At 34.3% G+C, this 27612-nt stretch overlaps 1 protein-coding gene across 1 annotated transcript in view; it reads right to left on the bottom strand.

The window, feature by feature from the left end:
* GABRA4 (gamma-aminobutyric acid type A receptor subunit alpha4) overlaps nt 1-27612 on the bottom strand; it is a 64546-nt gene that overhangs the window by 26746 nt on the left and 10188 nt on the right. The window contains exons 3-8 of the mRNA XM_090266917.1: nt 22867-22934; nt 21616-21836; nt 21366-21448; nt 18753-18896; nt 17305-17457; nt 11251-11510 (exon numbers count right to left, since the gene is read on the bottom strand). Of these exons, the coding sequence (XP_090123043.1) occupies nt 11251-11510; nt 17305-17457; nt 18753-18896; nt 21366-21448; nt 21616-21836; nt 22867-22934 (929 nt within the window). The remainder of the gene's footprint in view (nt 1-11250; nt 11511-17304; nt 17458-18752; nt 18897-21365; nt 21449-21615; nt 21837-22866; nt 22935-27612) is intronic.

Below are 27612 nucleotides of genomic sequence, written 5' to 3'. Positions count from 1 at the left end.
AAAACTATCTCTTGAACGTCTTTAAAATTTTCCCAGAATCTTTAAAGCTTTCTTCTGAATATCTGTTGTAAATACATAACTATTATAAATTTAACACATTGATGCATATGATTGGTTATTGCAAACCAAAATATAACAGTAATACTTTGAATATTTTTTTAAGTGTTTGAAATGTCAATAATTTAAAAACCTATGGGTTGGTCTACCTTTTGTTGAAAAGGTTTTGCTAAATCAATTGGTGACTTTATCCTTTACAAAAATCCATGTATAGTTTATGCAAAGTTGGAAGTAAGGAGAGGGTGACTCGTCTGTGCCGTTGGCTTCTATGTAAACTGAACTGCTACCTAAGAGATACGGCTTGATTCTAAATGGGATAAAGTTTTAAAACATGGCTTGCATTTTCAGCAATATAAATATTAACACAATTTTCAGAAAAATATAGGATCGGGATGGATAATAATCATGTGGCAATCGTCACAATGAAGAGTGAGCGGTTATGGTAGTAGGTTATAATCGAGGGGCTGTAATCTCTAATGGTTGCAAAGCCAGACTTTGGAGCCAGACTACCTGGGCTTAGATCTTGGGTCAGTTACTTAGCAGCTGTATGAGTTTGGACAAATCACTTAGGCCTCTTTGTGCCTTAATTTATTCATCTGTAAAATAAGATGAAAATAGAACAGGATTTCTATGACAATTATATGAGTTAATATATGTAAAATGTTTAAAATACTATCTGCAACATGGTGGCACAGTATCAGTTGATAGTTTTATCACCGTCAAAATGGTATGGAGTTTTTTGAATAGATGAACATAAAATAACCTGAATATTTAATTTGCTCTAATCCAGTGAACCCAAAAAGAATCACCCTCTCTTTAATCAGTTTTTACTAAAGTAAGCCCATGTTAAAGAGTATAAAGCAAACTGGCATTAGTTATAGAGAGTGCATGAGTTTGTAATAACATTGATTTTTAAATTAGAAGGGAATTCAGATATAATCTTGCCTAACTTCCTCATCTAACAGAAGAGAAATAAAAACCCAATTATTGGGTTATATGATCAAAGCTACACTGGGGAACTGAGAGTAGAGATGAAATCCTTTTATGCCTGCCTGTCTTCTCTAGATGAGAAGCAGCACCATGCATCTGAAAGTGTCCAAAATACTCTGCCAAGACTCACTGTTATCAATCACAAACTTAGATATATTGCAACACACAACTCTTCCCATGCTGCTTATATAATAACCCTTATGTACATGTGTGTAAAGCAGCTAGCAATACACACACACACACACACACACAGTAGTCCCTTGCTATATCGTTGTACACTTATCGCAACCTTACTGTATCACGGGATTTTTTAAAATATTATATTTAATTATTTATCGCGGATTTTTCACTATATTGCGAGATTTTGTGGTACTGTATACATATGTTGTTAAAGTTTCATAGGTTTAAGAGTGTAGAATAAATGTAAGGTTCCTACTTCGAAGGGGAGTCTGGAACACAATACCCGTGAAAAGTGAGGGAATACTGGATATATATATAATTAAACAATGACATGTGTGCAAAACACTGAAAAAGAGAGATGAGAGAGTAATGATAAATTATATCAGAAAGAGTTGAGATTTCAAGTTAATCTTTGAAATGGAAAAAATGACAAGTTGAAGGATATCATTCGAAATGACAAAGGGAGAAGAAGCAATCAATTTGAATAGCTTATTGAAATACCATTGTGGTAATTATTGGTAATAACATCACATGGGAAGAAAAATGCCAACATTAGCATTGAAAATTTAAGTATATATATATGGCACATATCAGACACTCAATAAATAATGACAACGATGATGATGGTAATGATAGAAACATGTCACCTCTCTAAATTCTATATATTATATAAATGCATTTCATACTTATTTTTTGCCATATTTGTAAACAAAGAATACATGAAAACAAATGAACAAATTTACTAGTAACTGTATCTGTACCGTTCACACACACACTGACATGAACACACACCCTATACTATATTATACTAGGTTCACAAGTTTCCTTACTTTTTCCTGGGACACTAGCTAATATATATATATATATATATATATATATATATATATATATATATCGTCGTCGGCGGCAGCCGTCCGTCTCGAGAGAAGATGGTGTAGCTTCTTAAGAGTCTATCTGCACCGCCGAGAATGGCTGTGCAGTCCGACTCGGGAGTGACATGGTATCTGTCTCCTCCCGTGTTGAATCGACATCATGCGATGACGCTGAAGCTACAGAGCCTGGGCAGGGTAATATGGAGGGTCTGCTGTTGCCCATGCAGCAGACCCCCCCTCTCTTCGCAGCTGAAGGGTCCAAGGGAAAGACGGAGTCGATACAGCTTGGGTTCAGGTGCGCCGCAGGAGTTGCCGGTGTTGACTACAACGTCAAACCGCCTTAGGGACTCCGGCTCCGGATTTTCTGTCGGGGTTTACTCCCTTAGCCTTTCCCCTGAAGAGGTATGCCGCAAGGCAGCGGAGGTTTTTTGGAGTCAGAGTTTTCCTTCTCTGATGTACCCTGACTGGAAGATCGAACCAGCGACACTTAGCTCGCAGGCCGACGCTCAATCCACTGAGCAGCCTTCCTAATGTAGCATTAAAATCATGGCATTTCCCTTCTGGATGAGGAAATAGCTTAAATTTTCAATTATAATGCTAATGTTGGCATTTTTCTTCCCCTGTGATGTTATTGCCAATAATTACCAAAATATGCACAATGGTGTTTCAATAAGATATTAAGATTGATTGCTTCTCCTCCCTTTGTCATTTCAAATGATACTCTTCAACTTGTCATTTTTTCCATTTCAAAGACTAATTTGAAATCTCAGCTCTTTCTGATATAATTTATCATGACTCTCTCTACCTCTCCTTCACAGTGTTTTGCACATATATCATTATTTAATTATTCAAAATTAATTATTTAATGTCAGATCTACAAAGAGAATGAGAAAGTATTCCCAGTGTACTGACATTTAATAGGCATTCTATAAATATAATAGATTCCCACTATGTAATTGAATATATAAATTGGTATTTCAACAGAAAGGTCTAAGGTAGAAATGAAGATTTGAGTGTAAATTTATACTACTATAAGCATGCTTGAATTATTCTAAAACCAAGCCTCAGACCATACTTCTATAAACTAAATGTAGTCACTCATAAGATTAATAGCCTGTCTCCTTCATTAAACTAAGTTCTTAGATTTTTGTCTTGGACTCCACAGTACCTTATATGGGGACTGGTACATAGTAGTTGCTTGCTAAACTCTTGTTAAATGTCTATCTAAGATTCAGTCACATACATTATCAACATGACATTTTCTCATAAATCAGTACATGATATGAGAAAAAGAAAAGCTAACAGATAAACATAGTTGGAGATAAAACATAATATATTCTTGACACCTAGGTCATACAGTTTAATAATTGTATGATTAGATGATTACTCATTGCCTAAAAAGCATTACTATCTACAGAACATTCTGTACTGAAAAAGGTATGGGTTTGAAGAGGTACAATTTATGTAAGACTTAAGGAATGTCATTAAACTACTGTCACAAACACACCTAAATGTCAAGTAAATTGACAGTACTGCTTCATGTCCTTTTTCAAACTGCCAAGAAAAGATACTTTAAATTAAGTCAAGATATGAACAAATAATGACAAATGGAAAAATGGAAGTTTTTTCGTACTAGCTTCAACTACTTAAAAAACAGCATTTCTAAGAGCAGCTTTGAGAATGATTGAAATGAAAATCTGAAACTGACCTAGTTTGTGCATCCCCTTGGAATGGAATGAAGTTCGTATATTACCAACCACTGGGAAATTATTGTATTTAACAGGGATGCCGCTCACAGCCACTGATCTCTGTGCAAATGATATGACTAAAATGATCAAAGGACAGCCAAGTACGCGTTCCTCAAAATGCACAGCTGCATGTGTAGACTTTTGTTTTGCTTTCTTTTGTTTTCAAGTCATCCTCCTCAGTTCTTTCTTGCTGTCCACTAGCTAAATCTAACTGCTGACAAGTATGTCTCAGAATACTAAGAATGATTATCTGCTGTTCTACAGGTTCACAGTGACCTAGCTCTAGCTCACTACTTAACATCTGCCTGATGTTCACATTTATCCAGTAAGAAAGAATTTTATTGGATTGGCCAAAAAGTTCATTTTGTTTTGTTCCATAAGATGTCTCTGGTAGCATTTAGATGTCTTTAACTTCATTTGAAACAATTTTGTTAGACTGCATTGTTGACAGCTGTCATATCAGTGTACATTTAAAAAAACTTAGCAGAATTGGTGAATTTTTGTGTAGTCATTTTAATATTGAAGATGAAAATAAATATGCAACATTTCTGGCATATTATGTGTTATTATATCAAAAAAGGTAAAAATACAACTGAAATACAAAAAACGATTTGTGCAGTGAATGGAGAAGGTGCTGTGACTGATTGAATGTGTCAAAAGCTGTCTGCAACGTTTTGTGCTAGAGATTTCTTGCTGGATGATGCTCCGGAGTCGGGTAGACCAGTTGAATTTGATAGCTATCAAATCGAGACATTAATTGAGACCAATCAATGTTATACCATATGGGAGATAGCCAACATACTAAGAATATCCAAGTTAATAAAACCATTGGTGAAAATGAAAAATGGTTCTTTTATTTTACATAAAAAAATGAAAAGGTCTTTTTGGCCGACCCAATATATAAAGAACAAATGTTTTTGGAAATGAATGATAAATATATTGGTTTTCAGAGGCACCAGATTTCTTATTGTCCAATTTTTATAGCTAGTTCATTATAATCCATCACTGAACAACTGTATCTATTAAACACTATGCTATGTGTTGTATGAGAAAACAGAATAAAGCCATGATCAATTTTATTAAAGTACATGCCATTTAGCTAGGTAAATATAGCAATCACACATAAAATAGTTCAAGCAAAATACTTTAGGATATTATACATCATAAAATATGTAATGCATACTTTAAATGTTGAAGATGCTTAAAAAAATAGAGAACAATAATAGTCATAGCTATTATTTACTCAGTACTAAGCACTGTACTCTCTACTTTATATGCATGATGTAGTTTAATTCACACTATAAGCTTTTCTGGTCCCTGGTTTGTAGATGTAGATCATTGAGACCCTATTCCTGAAATCCTTGAGATCAGTCAGAATGAGCAAGATATGGAAAATAAGGCTGTAATTTGACTTTGAAAGATTGATAATAAAAAAGGAGATTCTCCTGAGTGCTCTTGAGTTATGGAATTATTATATATTCTCTTTTTATATTGTCTTTTTCTTAAAAACTTCAAGCAGAGCAAACGGCTATTTAATTCTAGAAATAAGAACACTTTAAAATCAAAAAGTTCATGAATTATTTTGAATTTATTTTTATTACAGTGAAAAAAATAGCCAAAGAAAATAGGTAGGTGGAAAAGGAAAAGTAGCAGTGGAGAAGTATGCACTTATAGTTTATAAAACTAGTCATCATTATCTTAGGATAGGAGAATATGTTCTACTATGAAATTTTCTACCTATCTAAATTTGAACTAATTAGCTTCTTCATTAAACGTGCTTCATTCTCTTCTCTGTCCTAGTGAATGATGCCATCACTACCCATTTCAGCCTCCATTTCCCTCACCCAAAGCTTCTAATCAGTCATGAAGGCTAGAGGCTTAAGAGTACAGGGTTTGCAGACTTGACCCTGCCACTGACCAGATAGATGACCTTTGGCAGACTACTTGATCACTACTTATTAATATTCTCACTAATTAAAACATGGATAAAAATAGAACATATATAAGTTTTGAGAATTAAATGATATCTATATATATAATCTATAAGAGTTGTTATTACTGACATATATGAAGCATTCAGAGTATTTTATTATTCTATTGATAGAAATATGAACAAAAGACTGTTAGGTTGATATTTTATATATATTAATATCTTCTTTATAGACATATCATAAATTAAATACTATAAAATACACTTTATGAGAACAAACTCTGCACTCAGACACAGTTGAATTAATTGAAGTGGAGTTTACCATTTCTTGAATACATCACTTAAGAACTTCAAGCTTGAATTTCATCATCTGTAAAATAGCTATTGCGAGCTTGAAATGATGCAATACATTAAAGCATATCATATAGTACTGAACACAATTTGAAGCTCAAGTAATGTTAATTATCATATCATTGAGTTTTTTCACAAGATACAACATGTATACATTAATGCATACCTTCTGACTGAACAAGGACCACAGAACATATTGAATTTTCAAGTGATTTTAAAAATATATAATTTCATTAAGAAATCTTCCCTTTTTCTTTTATAGTTACTTATTTTTCAAAACATTCTACTAGTCCAAATCACCCACATTATTGAGACAGTAGGCACCCTAAGAAGTAGTAAGAGTATGGAAGGATAGAAGCACAAGAACAGAACTCAATTTAAATGGTGAAAGGATAAAGTCAAAGGCAGAATCAAGGTAATGCTGAGCCAAACAAAACAGCTGCTTTGGCTTCCTGAGATGCTCAAAGACATACTCAAGATGGTCATCGCTGCTTTAGATTCTGCCAGTTGGCCTTTTCTCCTTGCCAATTTTTAAAGAATAAAAATGGTCACTGTAAACCTCTGCCAGGCCATTAACAGTCACATATAGTAACAATGAATTAAACCACTATTGAGCTTACCCAAAAAACTAACAAATTACCAAATGTCATGCAGACTGTAAAGGCAATTCCAAAAAAGGAGTTTAAACACATTTTAAACAAAAGCAACATCATTTAAATAAGCAAATAGCCATACAGGTTAGAACACATATTTGAATAAGCACATTTTACCTATCTGATTAGAATCTCTACTGAAACTTCACGCTTATAAGATTCTTAGAACATTTCTTTCCAAGAACATATTTTAAAATTTTGCTCTTAACACACATTTTCCCCTTCTTGGTTTTCTTCTCCTTATTTATCTTTTCTTTCCTTCTCACTCCTTCAATTTTAATATATCCTCAACCTTCAACTTGATATTGAAGCCAAACAATGACAACTGACCTTCAAGGCCAGCTGTGTTCTGACAGCAATCTGGAGTCAGGAGGATGGGTGGGCCAACCCATTAATCACTGTCTTTAGAACACAGACATTATCCAAGTAAACTACTGTGGAGATCTAAGTTCTCACACACTTTGTAGAGGACATAAAGCATATGCTGTATATTTCGACATTTATCATAAAGTTTCTTTCAACCCTTAAGTGTTATGACTCTATGCCCTTTATAAACAAATTTTATTGTCTTTATTTTGATTATTCCATTTACACACAGCACAGGGCCCTTGCTGCCAACAGGAGTTATTGAATCAAAGTAGAATTAGCCAACTGGATGTGCTCATTCAAGCATTTACCAGTAATGACAATTGGTAGTCAATATGATTAGCCAAAGAACATATATGTATAAGTGCATAGCCCATGGACTCAGACAACAGTGTGGTGAATGACTTGGTGAGGGGGCTGGGTGGAGGGGAACTAAGGAAGGGAAAATGGGGGACATTTGTAATAGTGTCAACAATTTAAGAAAGAGAGATGTTTCAAGGAGTAAATAAAATATTTTGGTTTCATTCTCACCTTTGGAAATTCTGTAGAATAGTTTTACGTGTTTTGATTAAGTAGTACTTTATAATACTCTACTGTAACAGTAGTGCAAGGTTTCTCATTGCTTTGCAAAAATGAAAAGAGAACTACAGCAATTCATTATAAACAAACATACACGCACGCACACACACACACACACACACACACACACACACATATATGCTCTCTACATGCAGAACATTTGAATGTGAGCAATCCTGGGTCTGGAAGGAGTTAATAAGCTAAATGGGAGGCTGAGTATGTTTTGTAATTTCAACATCACTAGAAAATCATAAGTAAAAATATGTTGCTTTAAAACTTAAAGTTAACCACTAGTAATATAAAACTATGACATATAATTGCCAAAGTATATGAAAAACAAAAGGATAAGGAAAATTTAGCAATAAAATATATCACAAAACTTAATATTAAGAAATAATATTTTAATATACTGTATTATAATCATACCAAATAGAATTAAAGGGAAATGTGTAATATGGGGGAGGGATATTTGATGATTTAAATGCATAGACTGACAGGGAAATAGAGCAGTTATGAATCTTTACATGTTGAATATCATAATATCAAAGTGTATAAAACAAAAAGTTAAAATCCAAAACAAATGACATAATCATAATATTAGTAAGAGGATTTTTTATATCTTTTTTGGTATTTCAAAATTAAAAGAAGAAGTGACTTATTAAGAGAGTGAAATAATAATGTTTTAAATAAACTAATAACTAAAAAAATCAACTCTTTCATATAGCCATCAAAATTTACAAGCTCTCAGCATACTCATGTTATAACAAAAATATCAGTAACAGTCAAATCTTTACAGATAACATTTATGAACTAAAAATAAAGAGTGGAGCTAAATAAGCAAACAAAATCCCATTGGGAAACTTCAATATTTTATTCCAAATAATTCTTAGCTTTTAGAGAAAACCAGCAACATAATTGCAGTATATTTAGCAAATAATTATAATATCATATGTCAAAAGTTATGAGTATAACCAAAACTATATATAATAAAAGAAAACTTCAGTATTAAATAAAAGTGAAAATAAGTTAGTAAGAATGAAACTCAAAAAGTTAGGAAAAAAGTAACAGATTTAGCCTGAGGAAAGCTGAATTAAAATAAATTATAAATCATTAATTAGAAAACAGAAATAGTAAATAAATATATCCAAGTTAATATTTTTAAAAAAGAAACAGTAAATAGAATTCTTCTACCAAGATCTCAACACAGCAAAGTAAAGCAAATAAAACAAAAGTAAAAGGCAGAAAGGACTTTCTATAGGGAATAAGGAAAAGTATAAAACTGCAGATAATCAGTTATACTAACTAAAAATAATATACAAAATCCATTCTAATAATTTTGAAAATTTGATGAAATGAATTTCTATAGAGGAAAATGTAAGCTATCCAAACCTAATGAAAGAGCAGTAATTTTCATACCTGTTCACATGCCTTTCTAGGAGAACCAGTGCCCAGGGCCTTATAGGAGCAGAGTTATAAATTTAGGACCCTAAAGAGTTAATCCCTGCCAGCGTGAACACCAAATCTAATTTGTTAAAGTGCTGTGTTCTCTTGCAAGACTTACTCTCCCCGATCACTATATTCTGAATGGAATCCCATCCTCTCACACTGCTCCAGCATTTCCTTCAATATTGCCATAGCACTATTAGCATCTAACACACTAAGTGTTTTATTAGGTCTTTTTAAAAATCACCTGCCTCTCTTTCTTTGTCCTACATATTTAAATGTAAGCTCCATAGTGTAGGATATTCTGTTGAGGGTGGAAGGGTATACACATTTGATTCTCAGACCATAAACATGATCTGGAACATCATTGGTATTAAACGCATATTTGTTAAACAAATGGGAAAAAAATGAATAAGTAAGGGAATGAGTTATTACCTATAGAAAATAAAGTTAATAATTTATATACACTTTGATTTGGGCACATACAAAATAAAAAGAGTTTCCAATTATCTTTTATGGCAACTGCAGTAACACTGTATAAGTGACTACACTTTACTGATTCAAGAAAGAAGCAGAAGCTGAGTGAGAGTGAGAAGAAGAGAGAATATCCAAGAAGGACCAGGGCAAGGAGGAGGGGGAAGGGGAGGACTTCCTGTTTGTTTTCTTATTTTCATGATGATCTTGCTATTTTTGTACAACTGAAGTTCGTAAGGAACAAGTCATTTTGATTTTTTTTAAGTCACGGTATCATTTATCTGTTCAATGTAAATTACAGTAGCTCTGTTAGGTCTCTATGTCCTTTTGGCTCTACTCCTTTACAACAAGAATTCTCAATCTTGAATGTACATCAAGTACCCCTATTGGTCTTCCTATTTATTGATTTTATTTTCTTCTTTAATACAAAGGCACAGGCCCTCGCCAGCCCCATGGGATAGTTCTAGTATGGAGACATGTTAAGAACCGCTGCTTTACTTTATTCAGTGTGTTACCATAGGTAGTTAAGTACATATTAATTTTTTTTAAGGAGGAGAACAAAGGGAATTAAGACATTGAGCTTAATAAACTGGGGAGCATGAGTCTGCTTGCCTCACCAGGAAGCTTACAGCTAGCTCCACACCCACCAAGGGGATTAACACTTCTCCCTTTCCCCCTCCACTACAGGGATGCTGTAGGGCATAGGAGGTGTTGGACCAAAGAGGCCTGTCAGTCTAACTAAGGGGTAGGCTTATCAAAAACCCACAAAAATTTGGGAAGTTTATTGTGTATTGAGAAGGTACCTGGTCCATCCCAACCCCTAGCTAATATAATTTCAGGAGAGAAAAGAAGCTCTCTCTCTAGCTTGTGACCAGCACTTGGCCTGTGCACTTGGACATCCTCTCTCCATAGCCATGTGGCCTTAGCGGCCCGGTGGTTGACAGCTGTGTAGATTCCATACACAGGCTCGAGGTGGGAGCCTGAATACCTCAGCACAGCAACAGATCACAGCCAGCAATGCAAGCTAAGCTAGTTCGATGATGAGAAAGACTGGACTGAACTAGACTTGGCATGGCACAGGAAGTCCGGGCATCGACTCTATTTCTGGCCCTGATTTTCCATGGTGGGACAGAAGGAAATGGGACATTGGAAACCCAGAGGCAGCTTTCCAAACAAATAAACCATTTTCCACCCCTCGATCTCCCGTGTGTCTGTTTTTGGAATGCTTTCTTCACTATCTCATGGAAGAGCTTAATTTTCACCCACAGCTAATGAACTCTACTAAAACACATTTTCAACCCATTCAAAGATATACACAGGCTCCTCTAATTAGTAGACAGAAGATGTTGCCCCTTTCTGTCAAAAGCTTTTCATTTTGAAAAGAACTTTCAAACAATCAGCACTATCTGGCTGATCCAAAGCTTTTTAATTTTAAAGCCATTAATCACAGTTTTAAAGTTTAAATTTATAATTATCTTTCCACAATTTTCTGGATTTTTAAATAACTTACAAATTGCTATTTTCAAGTTCTCAATTTTTTCCCCTTGACCATGTAAATTTGACCAAAAAAACTCAAATTCTAAATCGAAGGAGATTAAGCGAAATACCTGCAGAGGAGCTTCAGGATGCTTTTCTTTCAGCACTGAAGCAGCCGGAATTTCCTGGAGGGCTTTTGATTTCTTCTTTTTGGCTTTTTCCATTTGAACATTGGTAAAATAATTGACAGCAGCAAACTCAATAAGGGCAGAAAATACGAAAGCAAAGCAGACAGCTATGAACCAATCCATGGCAGTAGCATAGGACACTTTGGGCAAAGAATGCCGTGCACTGATGCTCAATGTGGTCATGGTGAGGACTGTGGTTATTCCTTCAAAGCAAAAGAGTAAAGAGACAAAATACTTTACCATTATTTCTATGCAAGAACACACAAATAAACAAACTTAGGGATTGAGTAGTGGTAGATAGGGTAACTGACTTTACAATTGAAACCAAGTCATTTTTTACGGAGGATTCTAATCTTAGTGGTTCAGTGGAATTTGTATGGGCTTTTCTATTGTTGGCCCAGTGTGATTTGGATTAAATTATGAAAAGTCACTGGGCTTTTTGATATCTACCTGTTGGGTTTGTCATAATGATTAAAAGTATGTAAGGCACCTAGCATATATTGTAGCTGAGCCAACATACCTGAGAAACTCAACACAAACACATAACAGGAAGTGGTACTCACTAAAGCACTGATTTTCAACCAGGAGTGGGAGACTGGTAGCATAAAAAATTGGAACATCAGAATTTCTGGGGTAGGCATGAGCATCACTACCAGAAAAAGCACAAATTGTAGATACTTATAATATTTAACCAAATATTACCTATTGAATTAAAATAATAAGGGTACTAGTTGTAAAAGATCTTAACTTACATAAAACAATAAAGGTATATTCCTGGAAAAACAGACTTCTATAACAATTTGGTTTTAAAAATATTAGATATCTATCACCTATAAGTTTATGGTTGGGAAGAAATATTTGCAATAAGAATAGAGGTATTTCTCTTCCATTAATAGGCTTATGAATAATATCACATCCAAGAAAGCCCTTTCTTCAGCCTGGAAAAAGGTTAGTCTCCATTTTCAATGAAAAAATTCCACTTGCCTCCAGAACTATAGAGAAATGAATTATTAAAGACATCTATTTTTGTCTATCTTTATATCTAATCCATATTATCTAGTTAATCTTGGAAGTTTCTGTGGGGATTTACTATACAGTATTGTATTCTTTTAAACTCATTCTATATAATGCCTACAATTGCTCCTTAATTGTTTGGGGATGATGATGATGGTGAAGATGATGACAATGCCAATAACGAAGGCATCTAAACTGTATATTCCAATCCATGCTGATCCCTAGCTGAAAACCAAACTGCATTTGTTAAACTGAAGAGATATGAGCCCCATGCAACAATAAAGAAATAATAATATTTTGATTTAGGTAGAAATCATATTGTCTTCTCAACTCAGCATTATAATCTGCTTTGTATTGTTTCCCAGTTGTTCCATGTACATGAGCTTTGTTTCCACAACTTGATTGGGCATAGTCTCTATGAGAGCACAAGTGTCTAACATTGCTCCAGGATTTACCAAAAATATATTACAGATTGCCAGGCACATGATAAATGAACAGTAAATAAAAACTCATTTTTTTCAGCTCCTCACCAATCCATTTTCTCTCCGGTCCCTTCTGAATTGTCAATGTTTAGAACATGAAAAATTAGAACAACTGTACAGTGTATGAGCTATAGACCTTAAAGTATTTTATAAACTATATAGTGAATGGAATTTGAGAATCTACTTGCATTCCCTTTTTAAAAATATTTTGTGATATTTTTAGCATTATTAGTATATAATAGATTTTAAAATGTGTTTATTTGGTCAAACATATAGATACCAAAATCTCTATAAAAATGCATTATTATGAATTCATTGAACTTTGTTTCAGTAAAAGACCTCATAAAGATAAGGCCTTCTTTTTAAATCTCAGAAAAAATGTCACTGGTCCAGTGCTGGCTAGGAGATGCATTGGATAAACCCTAAATTAATTTTGAACACTTTTAGCTACAAAGGTTGAAGGTAGATCAGCTTTTTTTCTTATCTTAATAACTTAAGTTTAGTGGCCTATTAAGTAATCAAGAATATTTAACAACCTTTTTAAGGTAAATTTCCTCTAATATCAGAGATATTATGCTGAAAATACTTGAAAATAAATTAGGAAGAGTGCAGTTTAAATAAGAATATTAATCAGAACTGAAAAAATTCTACAGAAACCATAATGTGATAACAAAAACAAAACAGAACACTGAAATCAAACATAAGCAACTTTGGAACATTGATTTGCACATTTTTTTCTAATAGAACAATTTATCCTGAGAACCAAAAGTAGCACTCTTCGTCTTCTCCCGTTATCACATGGTTAGTCCTCATTACCTTATTAATGTCAAGCAAGCAGAATGTTAATGCAACTTTTGAGCTATGAATCCAAATATTACTTTCTGTTAAGGGATAGGTCACCAAGTTTATAAAGATGTTAAGTGATGCTATAGACATCAATGCAAAAAATGTTAACTATGCAGCCACTTCCTGGTTCTCTTTTATTATTTTGAATCAACTTGATTTTAAAGTTTGTAGAGTAATCCTTCAGATATTATAGTTCATATTTTATGACTGTTGGCAAAATTAGGAAAGTAATTGCCTTAAACAATTGGCTAAGTGTTTGAAGTGTCCACTCGTAGTGTGACAGGGATGTGTTTATTCTACCTGGTTTAGGTGGGGCATTCAGTCAAATAAACACCAACAGAATAACGAACAGTAGCCACCCCTTCAGATAAGGAGCCTTGGCTTCCCCAGTGCATCTAGAAAGACAGTACATCTGTTTAAATGGCTTAGCTGGCACTTACCCTTGAAAACATTTCAATAACCATAGAATATTTTTGACACATTCAAGTATTGATGCCAGTCCCTGTTTTTAGACTGCTGAATATGCACCATATCAGCTGGCCCAGGAGCTTGGAGAGGACATGTGAGGGTAGGCTAATGCTGTACACAAGTGTAAAATTCTGGCTGCCCACTCCTAGAAAAATGAACTGGGAATGATTTAGATATGCCAGTTGGCATTTACTCAGGTTTAATGTTTCACTATACTAGAATAATTAGAAAACTTAAAGGCACACAACTTTGGAGATAGAAGGCCCTTGGAGAGAATTTAGCTCACTGCTCATATTTAAACTGATTTTTTTAGTTTTGACTTTGCATGATCTCTAGTGTATACCTGACCCAGCAAATTCTCTTCTTGAGTAAAGAGGAAAATAAGAATGAAGGATGATAAATACCAGCACAAAATTAATTTTTTTTTTACCTAACTCTCCTATGAAATAGAATCCTAATGCTCCTCAAATACTTAAACCTTAACTTTCTTAGAAAAATACTATCCTAGAGCCTCATTGAACAGTCCAATTATTACCATTTTGACATACCTTAGGTTTTTGAGGATTTAATTATTGGGTATAATTTACCTGGTCAGTCAAAACCAATGTATCTTGGCACACAAGCACAAGACAGAGGCAAATGTCACATTTCAAATTGAGAAAGCTACCTACAAAGTATCCTCAGTGCATATCCATACACTCTCACTCAGCAGCTCTGGAATTTTCCTCAAGTCCCCATATCTTCATATAAAGGCAGAATGTCGAAGTAGAAATGGCAGAATTCCCAAAGTTAGAAAGAAATTGTCTTGGGTCCATCACTTTAACTGTGTGACTTTGTACAAGCTTCTTAATCTATTTGAGTCAATTACCTGATTCATAAATATTATTAACACCTACCTCATTGAGTTATAGTAAAGATGAAATAACATGACCCCTACCAGAATATGGCAAATCTTATAATCATTATTAATAGTATTACCATATCCTTAATATATACGAATGAATTTTCTCTCAGTGTTTTCTCTGAATAGGAAATGTTGGGTAGGTACAGCTGTAATCAATGTGATCCCTCCCCACAGCACTGGACATTTCTATTGTTTGAAGATATGTTAGACAATACAGTGGCTACCAGTTTGTAGCCAACCAAGAAAGCATTCAAAGCTTATCAAGCAATAACAAAATACAGAGAGCATTCACATTATAATATAAAGTAGTGATTCTCAAATGAAGACAAATAATATTTACTGTGTGGTAGGCATTGTTCCGAGTGCTTTATCCAAATTAACTCAATCCACATGGCAACCCTGAGGATTTCATCCTGTTTTAACACATGAGGAAACAGGCAGAAGTAATTCATTGAAGGTTCACAGCTAGTAAGTGGTAGACCTTGGGGTGAGAACGTAGGCTGCCTGGCTCCACAGTCTACCCTCTGACACTATCACCTCTTCATTAGAGGCACCAATAATGGGTCAGTATTTTCTGTTCTAGAAGTTCTTTGGGAGCATAGAAAAATGAAAATCATATGTGTACAAGTGATCTTATTTTAATTTTTAATGATGATGGTTCCTGAAACAGCAATATTATTTGTAGAGTAGCTAAGGGACTTGGATCTGCTGCTCAGGCTGAGCAGATACTTCCGGCCCAGTCAGACTGCTTCTGAACATAAAGTGTAAAAAGGTTAGTGTGAGCACTAAATGAGATAACTTAGCATAGTACTTGTTATTACACAATAAAACTATGCTTTCTTTAAAAATAAGAAAAATATCAAGGAAATCAAGTCAGAACAAAATTAATCTCCCCTACATAAGAGAGGTATGGGACAGTAACTAACACGGTCTAAGTGCTCCCTGTACCCTGTAATGAGTACTGCACATAAATCTAAATTCTCTCTAGTCTATGAAGAAGAGATGTATTATCACAATTTTATGGATAGAAAAAAATAAGTGGCACATTTGAGTTTTAAATCCCAACCTATTGTAGTCCCAAACTTAGATTTGTTGTTTTCTCTCCTTCACATCTATTTTTCATAGTTAAAACTTACTTGGCGCTTGCAATGTGCAGTTATTCTATAACTGAACCCACACAACTCTATGAAGTAGTTTATGCCATTATACATGCTCACTGCCTCCTTAAGTTCATACTCTGCCCTCCCTCCAATTGACCCTTCTGTGGATTTCTCCAGTAGGATTTCAATATATTTTCTAAGATAAAAAGTGTGTGTTGGGGGTGTCTGTGGAAACTACCCCCATATTCAAGTCACAAGAAGCTCCTACCACCCTTCCTAGTTCCTTCTCACCAGCATCCCTTGAGCTCTTTGTGATAAGGGCTATTATATTGTGGCTTTGATCCTACCGAGGAGAAAAGACAGGGCAGGGGAAGAGTGGCATCTCTTTGAGAACTGTACCTCCATTCCAGAGAAATTCTGATTGCTTCCCTTCTAATACCACTACCAAATGATTTCGCTACTCACAATCAACAGAAAAAGTATAGAAAAATATATTCAATCAAATAAATAGCATAAGTAATGTATTTAAAAACCTGACTGATATATAAAAGACTTATTTAACAGATATAAAATTTAAAACTCATATGTTCTGGGCTGTATATATTATAGTTTAGACTATAATATATTAAAAACCACTATAGAAACAATAAAAAAATATGCTGTGTTCAGAAAAAAAGTGTAGATAGACTATAACAATGATCTAGTAAGCTAAGTAAGCATAAACTACCTTCCAATTCAACACATTTAAACTGTTTGCATTTTGTTCTTTTTCATTAAAAAGCAAGTGGTGCTTGGTTTTCATATTCATTCAGCCATGACTTTCACTTGTTTTATTTTAAGCTCCCAGTGTATTTTATTTTAACACCTATATGTATAATTTTAATTCAACTACACAGCATTAGGCTAGGAGTCAAAGACCACCACCAAAAGTGAAATTTTATCCAGATTCACACTAGTCTTTACCTGCCTGGTCTTAATAAGGGAAAATTGAAGGGCCCCAAAGGAAGGAGGGAACTGCCCTCATTCCCTCAAGCCTTATATGAAAGCTTATATGATTATTCAGAATATCCTGATATATTACTGTTTAATATTTTTTTAAAAATGATATCTAAGAGATATTCCCATAAAATTATGAACAAAATGTAATGTGAACAAAAACACCCAAGAAATGAATTGCAATTACCAAATACAGTCCTAGCTGGAACCGATTCCTTATTTATCCAGAATGAAACTTGCGAAAGAATCACTGTCATAATACATGGAATGTATGTCTGAATCATAAAATAACCCATCTTCCGTCTGAGGTGGAAGTAAACCGTCATAACAATATATTCACCTACAAATAAAACATGATGAAAATGTGTTATTGGTTCTGCAGCCATTTACTCAATGGCTTCATACTCATACTTCAGGCTAACAAAAAGCATTCCAGGCAAAGAAATGAGCTGTTGTACACAGCAGACAAACATGGAGAAATATGTTCTACATAGTGATTAAGCAATTTAAGAAAGTAAGCTATAACTTTAAAAAAAATTTTACACTGTTTTTTATTTTAAAGGACTAGTAATGTGGAAGAAATTAGCCTTCATTTTCAGCATCTTTGGAGAGAAAATTTAGATTTAACTTATAAAAATCACTAAAAAGTGGATATATACACACATAAAGCTCAATTTTTTAAAAAAAAATTGCAATGTACATATATACATTATATATACACATATGCTGCCTTACTGCTTTAGTTTTAGGAACGAGTTGTATTTCTAAATGTTATTTATATAAAAAAATAAAAAGAGACATATATATCATAGAGCCATATATATTATAAAATCCCCAAGTTCAAGAATGTTTTATTGGCATTTAGATAAAAATCTAAAAAGCTAATAAAAAAAACATAAGATTTTTGGGAGTTGTTATTGAATATTTTTCATGTTAAATCTAAAAGGAATATATTCAGAGAGTTACTTAGGAATCAATAGCCTCATCTCGGACTATAAAACCCAAGATTCAGAAGTCTCAAATCCCACTTATTTTCAATCCTACTTGCAGGCTAAAAATTGAATATTTTCAAACAATATTTTTTTCCTGGCAATATAGTATATGAAAGAAATAATTTTACAATAAGCAATAATCAGCCAATTTTTCCCATTAAATAAAATTAAATCCTATAATTCTTTCCATTCATATTTCAGAAGCAAATTTAGACCAAGAATTATCAATGATAGCTTTAACATATACCCCTAATGTATTTTGTAGCTAAGCTCTATATTTTGCTTTTACTTTTATAAAGCAAGATTTTTTAAAAAGATTTTGGGAAAGTACCACAGAAAGAAGAAAATCTAGTGTCCAAAAATCATGATCAGAATTCTGTTGAAAATAATTTTAATATAATTGTTGCTGACTTTTCTTTCTGAAGAAGAAAACCAACTCACATCTAAGTAACTCAGAATTTATTTTAAACTAAACTTATAAGTATAAATTAAAAAATTCTGAATTGTGATTTATGCATCTACTCTATTTCTGAAATCTTTCTGTTGTCCCATGAAAACACTAGCTCTTTCAATGAAAAAGCTAAGACAAAACCCCTTTGCTAATGCTAAGTAACATATTGACTTTAATCATTGAACATCTCACCCGTAATGGATTTGATGGTTTCACTCGATACTGTTTGCCCAATCAGGTCATATTGAACTAAGCTGGAAGACTCCTTTGGAACTTCTACTGATTTCTCGGGACCCTTTGTCCAGGTATAAATCATCTCGCTCTTCGGGTAAGCATCTAAATCAGAGCACAGAATGTGGTTAGAGTCAGTGCTCTTTTTCTGTCAGCACTGATTGATGGACAACACTTAAGAATATTACACTTGTTCAGGAAGGATGGAATAAATGAAAAGAATAATCAGTATGATTTATTTCAACATATTTAAGATTGAAAACACGGTAGAGTGTTTTAAAGCCAAAAAAATTGGAGGAGAGACTAAAGCAACTAAAATGCTATATATACCTGCATCAACGCATATGGATATGTTTCCATATTAAGAAACAGTAGAAAAACAGAAATAATACCACCCCAAAAAGCAGTTCAACTGCTTCTTCTTTCCATTCCAACTCACTTCCAGTGCTTGAGCATATAGCTTCTTCAATCCTAATTCAACTCTGCCAATTAGAAACATACAGAATGTTTCCTATAATAACACAGCAGCAATAACAACAAAAGAAAGGCCTGCTGTTGGGAGAGCTGCGCAGGAGTCACCTATGCCAGACTCTGCTTTGGGGCAATACCCACGCTGTTTGGGAACTGGGCTACAGTGACAACTGGCTATGCTGTTTGTGAAGCTCTCCAGGGAATATAATTACATGACCAAACCCATTACCTTTGAACTCCTACAATCAGGACATTTTCTTTTCCATCTTCAACATATCCCTCCCAGCAGCAATTTAAGTCCATTTCCTGTTATTTGGTGTTCGATCCAAGTGGAGACCAGCTGCTTGCTTACCAGTCTACCCAGCATAGACAGCTTGGCTCACACACAACTAAGTGCAAAAGAACCAAGGTAAGTTTTATACTACCCTGCACAAGCTTCCATAAAATGGCTAGAGTACAGTAGGTCCTTGGTGGAATTGTTTAATTCTACAAAAGGAGTTGATATTAACAGAGATTAATTTTACAGATGACTTAGCAAAACAAACTATGAGGCTTGTGTTGTAATTTAGCAGTCTACAGTTATGTGTGAACATTGATCTCCTGAAGTATATTTATGCTTAATCATACATTTAAAGTCCCCAATATCATGTTCCTGCCCATCATATTTTTAATCGGGTCACCTTCTCTGGGTTGGCCTAACTTGCTAGAATAATCTTTTTCTTAAAGATTTAATATTTGAGGCCAGGGATAGGGGTGGGTGAAATGGGTGAAGGTGATCAAAAGATGTACCCCTGTTTTTAATCCCCAATCCCTAAACGCGAGCTTCTAAGGAGTAATTTCTTTATTTTGTGCATGCCCTTATTGAGCACTAGCTATTTTCAAGTCACTCTGAAGAATGCTTTCTACAAGAACTGGCGGTGAGGGGCGGCAGGGAGAGGGGTAGGAAATGAGCGGTAAAGATAAAACCCTAGGTAAGAACTATGTGGGTGAAATCTAAATTATGATAGCACAAATGGCTTTTTTATTCTGGCCCCAGAGAGATCACCTTTCTGTCCATATATTTTTCATTTTTATCTTCTCTCAGTAAGTCACTGGTCAGGGAGCAAGTGACTTGTCTTTAGCTTCAAGTTAGTCCATGTGCTTACCAGAAGTTATAAAAAGAATGGTGACTGCTGATTCTCATTAAGTTAAGCAATGAGCAATGATAACAGCAGGCAAGTTTCACAATCAATTCAACTAAGAATCTGAAGCAATAGTAAAAACCAGCATTTATTTTTGGTAGATTCTGATTAAATCAAGTATTTGAGGCAGACATTAGAAAAGGCAATCAAATTTTGCTGCTGTCTCAGAGAAGAGTGCTTAGGGGAAAGGAATTCCATATTCTTTCTTACAAATTCATTTCATCCTCTTGGCTTCACCCTCACAATATATATCAAATACATATATCTCACAGCTTCCCCTCCAGCGCTATCCATGTCTGAGCCACCGCCATGTTTGATTGTACTAGAACAACAGCCTCCAACTCTTCTCAGCTTCTACTCTAGCCTCTCTAGAATCCGTTCGCCGTAGAAGAGCTGGTGTGAAATTGTGAAATGTCAAGGAATGCCACATCTCTTAGTTAAACTTCCAAAGGCACTATGTTACCTGGCTCTGTCTGCAAATCAGACCACACGTCTACTATGCTTCAGACACTTTGAAACCAATAATGCTGCTTATATTATTCTAACTTATGTCATGTGATGAAGCCCTGAATCTTCTTTGGCCTTTTAAAATTTTTTTTCAAGTCTGCCATAAAGGACTCTGCTTGTAACAGAACAAAACAACACAAAGAAAATTATTTATACCTGCTATGTTATACCATCAACCAAGGAGGTCAGGTTTCCCTAAACTCTACCACTGATGATTAATCCATTATTTATGAGTCAGTCCGTCTACCTAGGCTATCTCTAGAAATAACAAACAGTCTCCTAAAAGTCAAATTTTGGACAGTTGTTGTCATGGACAAAGATTTAAATGTTGCATTATGGAAAATCATGCAAATATATAATTATCAGATTAAATGAGAAAATCATGAATTCTAACAACATTTTTATTGTAACTTACAACTCCCAAATTTCAAAGGGCATGCATGACCATCCATGGGGAAATCCACCAATCTCATAGGACACTCCGCACTTATGGTGAGTCTATAATGCAAAAACACAATTGGAATAAATAATTTCTCTAAAAATTAAATTACAGATCCCTAAAATGAAGGAAGGAAAGAAGGAGGGGAGGTAGGCAGGCATGCAGGCAGGAACGGAGAGAGGGAGGGAGAAAAAAAGATAAAAAGGGAAGAAGGAAAAACAACTACCTCATTGTGTATAAAATAGTGCCATTTCTCATAATTCTAAAAAGTTTATTTGGGGCTGTCATATTATGTGAGACAGATTTCTTCCCATTCCTGAAGAAAGTGTCAGGGGTCCATACTTTTGTTACCATCATATTATTCAATCTCAAAATTTCAATTGGACCGTCATATTTTAGTCTTTTGTCAATCCATGTCTGTCTGAAGAACACATCCATTGTGTATTCCTAGGGAAATTATTTGTGACATATTCAAATAACAAATGATTACACATAAATATGCAAAAAATGTATTAAATATAGTCTCTCACTCATATAAAAGAGTACCCAACAAAAACTAAATTAATAGGAGCAGAAATTTCCCTAAATCAATGGAACAAAAGTATTCTCATCAATTAAAGCATGTTATATCCATCTTGATACCTTAATCTTCTACATTTATTAAATTACCATACATATTAATCATTCAAAAATAATAACTATAATTTAATAAAACTGCCAGCACCAAGTAATTACAGTTGTACTTTAGGACAGGTAACAAAATTAGTTAATGTGTAACAAATATAATTACATGATGAATCATAAAATATTAAGCATCTCTTTATGACAAAATAAAATATGTAAAAAAGAAATTTTAAGTTCATAAAATTTATTACAATTAGTTTAGGAGTCCAGAGTCAAGGGAAAAAAGTAAAGTGGGCTATTTGACCTTCAAACAAAATATATTTAACATAAGAGAGCACAACTGATTGAATGAATTTTAAATAATAAAATAATATTTATCCTGACTAGTGTTTGGTGTTCTAAGTTCTTTAAACACGAGAGAAAGCAAGGGAGAGACAGGATAGGTGGAGAAGGAGAAGGAGCAATTGAGCCAACATGGAATACTAAATGCAGTTAGTACTACAATTTAAAGTTTCATACCAAAACCAATTATAATCACTAAACTTATTCTCTTCAATAATTTTCTAAGGAAAAATATATGACATACAAGGTTGGGTCATGGAGACCAGTAACAAGAAAGTTCTTTTCTTAGTTAAGAATGACACCAAACCAAAAACAAAAACAAAAAACCTCTGTTAGAGCTAAATTGCAAATTCAGTCTTACTTCTTACAAACTTCCGAGCCTAATTCGGCTGTTCTTTGATTTTCTAGCTCAAACTCTGTGTGACTGACAGTAAAATACATACGAATTGCCTTATTTTACGTTTGTTTTCTTTAAACCTCAAAAAGTACATTAAATTTTCCAAAGACCTACCATTTCAACATCAGAAACAGGTCCAAAGCTGGTGACATATATGTCAGTTTTTACTTCCGTAACAGGACCTAATTGGTATGAAGTAAATAAGTGTGAAAAAACAATTACCAATTTTACAGGAAACATGGATTTTGATAATTAAAGAGTAAATACAGATATGATATTTCACATTTTTATAAGCATCTTAAATTTTCAGTCAGATAATGCATCTCTACAAAAGGTGTACACAAAAGAACAACGAAACCAGAAAGCAGTGTTTACTTACAGGCAAACAAAACAAAACAAAACAAAAAAAACAATTACTTACCAGGAACTTGTGTCTTCAAAGATACATCACCCCCCAGGCACTGTCAAGACAGGCAGTGCATAGAAAAAAAGCTTTAGCCTTTGTGATTTTTTTATAGTCCATCATCTGATTGGCCTTTTAGCAAAGAAGTGAGCTTTTAAAAAGGGGGAACTAAGCCATAGGTAAGGAGGAGAAAAAAAACATAATGGCTCTAAGAAATACATCTTTGGACAGTTGAGAATATTGGTCAATAACTTAGGCACAAAAATGATTCATGTCACCTTTAACAAGAGACCATACACTGGTAATTGGGATCAGAGATAAGCTCTCCTATAAATCAGATCTATTCATGCTCTGCCCCCTAAAAACTGTGTGATCTTCAGCAAGTTACTTAACCCCTCAATAGCAGCAACCATACTTACAAAGCAAGATGGTAGATGGGAATCAAATGAAACTGCTCATATTAGACTCTGAACACAGAGTTTTTCATGGAAACATGCAGTAATTAGTAGCTTCTTTTTGCTTGTGATAATGGCCCCCACTAAGATTTTTTCCTAGGCCTAAATAAGACTGATGCAGGAACAAATATATGGGTGTGTTCAATATCATGACTATGGGCTGATACAGATTTTAGACAAAGGAAAATTTCCACAATCTGGATTTAACATGACATTTAAAATCAGGAATTCTGGAATTCAAATTTGACTCTAACACTTTTTAATTGTTTAATCTTGGCCAAGTCATGAATCCTCATAGGTAAAGGATTTAATGAGCCTTAACTGAAATAATATATGTAAATCCCTTGTCCCAGTCTCTAGGACAAAATGTGCTCAATAATGACAGTAATTATTAGTATATATAATATAGATTTTTTTTTTACTAATAAAGATAAAAATTGTTGCCCTCTTGAACATCATTTTCTTAAATGATGGTTTATAATACTGTATGACCAGGGACTAGATACTCCATAGTGAAAAAAGATAATATATTCTATCAAGATGGACTATTCTTCTTGGATACCAGTTGGGCAAATGTTTTATGCCAAAAAAGACAAAGAGGAGTTGGTATAGCTTAATGCACTAGGTCTAAAGTTATCCTCATGAAAATGAATCAGGATATTTCTCCCTCTTTAGGATGAAGACTGAGCCACTGAAAGAAAAAAAAAACTTTGAAAGAAAATTCTTTCTTGAATAAGCATCCTAAGAAAAATATATCCTTTGGAAGTAAAGTCCAAGAAAAGGCATAGATCAGGCTGATCTTCATGAGTTTTCATTTATAAAAGATAACATCTTTGGGAAACAGAGAAAGTATGAAAAGTTAAGTGAGTTTTATTGAATGAGCAATTTGAAACAACAAAAATATAGTGGTAATAACTCATTAAAGCCGAACTGCTCCAGACATAGATAAAGAATCCAAGAAGCAGGTAATGTGCATTGAACCTTAGAAGATGGAGATTTTACTCAAAGTGGTTCAAGAGTGAAAGTTACCACTCTGCTAGTTTCTTAAAGACAATTACTAAAGTATTAAAAGCACTGTTTCACATTCTAAGTCAGGACAAGAAAAGATAAGTTACTTAGAACAATTAAAGTTATGTCCAGACAACTGGACTGTTCGATAAGATTCTTGAAAAATCAAGTTACTTTGAAGATCAATTTAGGACAGAGATTCTCAAACTCTGCTGGATCAGAATCATCTGGAAGCCTTGTGAAAGCACAGATTGCTGACCACCCCCCAAGACTTGCTAATTAAATAGGTCTAAGATGGGGCCTATTTGCATATCTAATAGGTTCCTAGGTGATGATGTTCATTTTACTGTAGCTTACAGACAATGTGCATTTGTTTCTTAGAATAGTATTTACCACACTTGGTCCTGTAAAATATGAATACCATAGGTATTGCATAGGAATGGGGGAAGTGTAGGAGAAGGATGAATTAAGCCAATGATATTTTTTCCTTACAAATTTATTTCAAGGTGTGTGGGTTCATACTAATTCTTCTGGTAGAATAATGATTCCATGATAATAATGGGTATTTTCAAAGATTACAACATATATCACTTTTTCAACGATTCTTGAAAAAGGTTTTGTGTTCAAAATGTCAACCTTGGTATTTGTGACATTATTCGGTATTTGCTTTATATGACCTTAAAAATCTTTGAGATTGAGTGAGATCCTAAAAACATATAATTGGTAAAGAGATTTCATTCATTCATTCAGTAAATGTTTATTGAATGAACATTTGCTGTGTTCCAGGTTCCATGCTAGGCCCGGTATTAACAATGGTGAAGGAGACTCATGAGTCCTTGTCTCATGGCCTTAATGTGTTATTGGAGGAGCCAGAGTATAATAAAGAAATAAATTAAATGGAAGAATATTGTCATTCAAAAGGGGAACAAAAGAAGCTGGTAATTGTGTGAGACAGGGAAAGCCACTCTTCCAAGCAGTGATTTTTAAAATGAGACCTGGAGGATGAGCAGAAACCATTGAAAGAGTTGAAATAAATACTTTCTAGGCACAGAGAACTTCAGGGAAAAATCTCAGAGGCATAAAATGTCCTGGTGTATTTAGGAACCAGGAAGAGATCAATGGAGTCAGATTAAAGCAAGTGAAGAAGAGAATGAAAAGAAATGAAAGCCACATAGAACAAAAACTAAGGTGTGTAGACAGAGACTTACCCCTGAGCTCATATTCTGAATATGGCACCTTTTAAGCACCTTATTTATAATATATGTTATAGTGACAGTTGTTAAAACTACACAGAAAAATAAACTTGTAGAAATTGCAGTGACAGATAGGAGACATGTAAAGAGGTTGTTATGGGCAGAATTATGGTCCTCCCAAATTTATATATTGAAGTCCTAACCCCTGGTACCTCAGAATGTGACTGTATTTGGAGTTAGGGTTTTTAAGAAGGGAATTAAATTAAAATAAGGACACTAGGGTGGGCTCTAATCTAATGTGATTTGTGTCCTTTATAAGAAGAGGAGATTAGGACCCAAGAAAACACAAAAGACCACGTGAAGACAGAGATAAGATGACATCTATAAGAAAAGGTAGCCCTGGCTGCCGTGGCTCAGTGGACTAAGCGTCAGCCTGTGAGCCAAGTGTCACTGGTTCAATTCCCAGTCAGGGCACATGACTAGGTTGCACATCAGGTCTCCAGTTGGAGGAGCAAGTGAGAGGCAACCACAGTGATGTTTCTCTCCCTCTCTTTCTCTGTTCCCCTTTCTCTAAAAATAAACAAATAAATAAATAAATACATTTTTAAAGAAAAGAAAAGGTAGAGGACTTACGAGAATCCAAACCTGATGACACCTTGATCTTGGACATCTAGCCCCCAGAACTGTGAAAAAATAAACTTGCTGTCGTTTAAGCCACCCCGTCTGTGGTTCTTTGTGATGGCAGCCTGAGCAAATGAATGCACAGGTTAATCACTTTTCCTACATTGTCTCCCCAAGTTTTCTGTCTCTTATATTTAGCACAACTCTGCCTCAGCATATAGGTTGTGATGAGAAGCTTGATTTGTATCCTTTAATCATCAAGGGTTTGAAGTAAGGAAATTATGTGATCTGACTTCTGTTTTTTACAAAATTACTCTGGCAGTTGTATGGATAGCACATTTTAAGGAAGCAAGAATACAAGAAAGACTCTTACAAAAGGCTGTTATACTACCTCAGTTGAGAAATGATGGTGGCCTGGACTAGGGAGGTAGCAAAGGGGATGGAGAATGGACAGATCAAGGGGCATATTATGTGTGGACTGCTCACGGTGACCAGGTTTTCTCCAAAGAGCAAGAAACAGAGATAGAATAATTCTACTTATTGAAGGCCTACTATTTTTCAGGCAGAATACTAGGCTCTTTCCATATGCTATTTCATTTAATCCTCTCAACACCAAGAGATATTGTCATGAGTATTTTATGGATATAGAAACTGAACTAAAAGAGATTAAATATTCTGTGCCAGTGTCAGAATTACAATCCCCTTGCATTAATCTCCAATTTAGCTTTACTACACTTATTGTACCATTAAAAAATAAATCAGTAATTAATTATGTATATAATTTTATATCTAGTATATAATGTGCCATACGTATGTTTCCTGTTTTGTTTGAGTACCTTCTGACCCGTGTTTCTGCAGCTCTTTCTATGCCTTTGCTCTTATTATTATTACAGCCTGCTTGAGTCTGTCTTTCTCCTGTTAATAGCAGAGACAAAATCTTAATCCTCTTTGAAGTCCTCAACTGTCATAGTGCTTTGCACATACTAGGTGGTGAATAACTATGTGTTTGATTGTGTTCCTAATATTATCCCAGTAGTGATTTCAAAACCTAACCAAAGGAAAATATTGCGGAGATTCATTTGTTACATCAGTAAGCTAAAAATATTTCCCAATAAAAGCAGAAACTGCATCTTACTTATATCTGTATCCATTCCCAGAAATAATCCCAAGCCTTCAATGT

The sequence above is a fragment of the Furipterus horrens genome, unplaced genomic scaffold (assembly GCF_987537825.1).
Source record: "Furipterus horrens unplaced genomic scaffold, mFurHor1.1.pri manual_scaffold_2, whole genome shotgun sequence".
NCBI lineage: Eukaryota > Metazoa > Chordata > Mammalia > Chiroptera > Furipteridae > Furipterus > Furipterus horrens.
The sequence above is the reverse complement of the archived record's forward strand: the minus strand, read 5'-3'. Positions and strand labels throughout refer to the sequence as shown.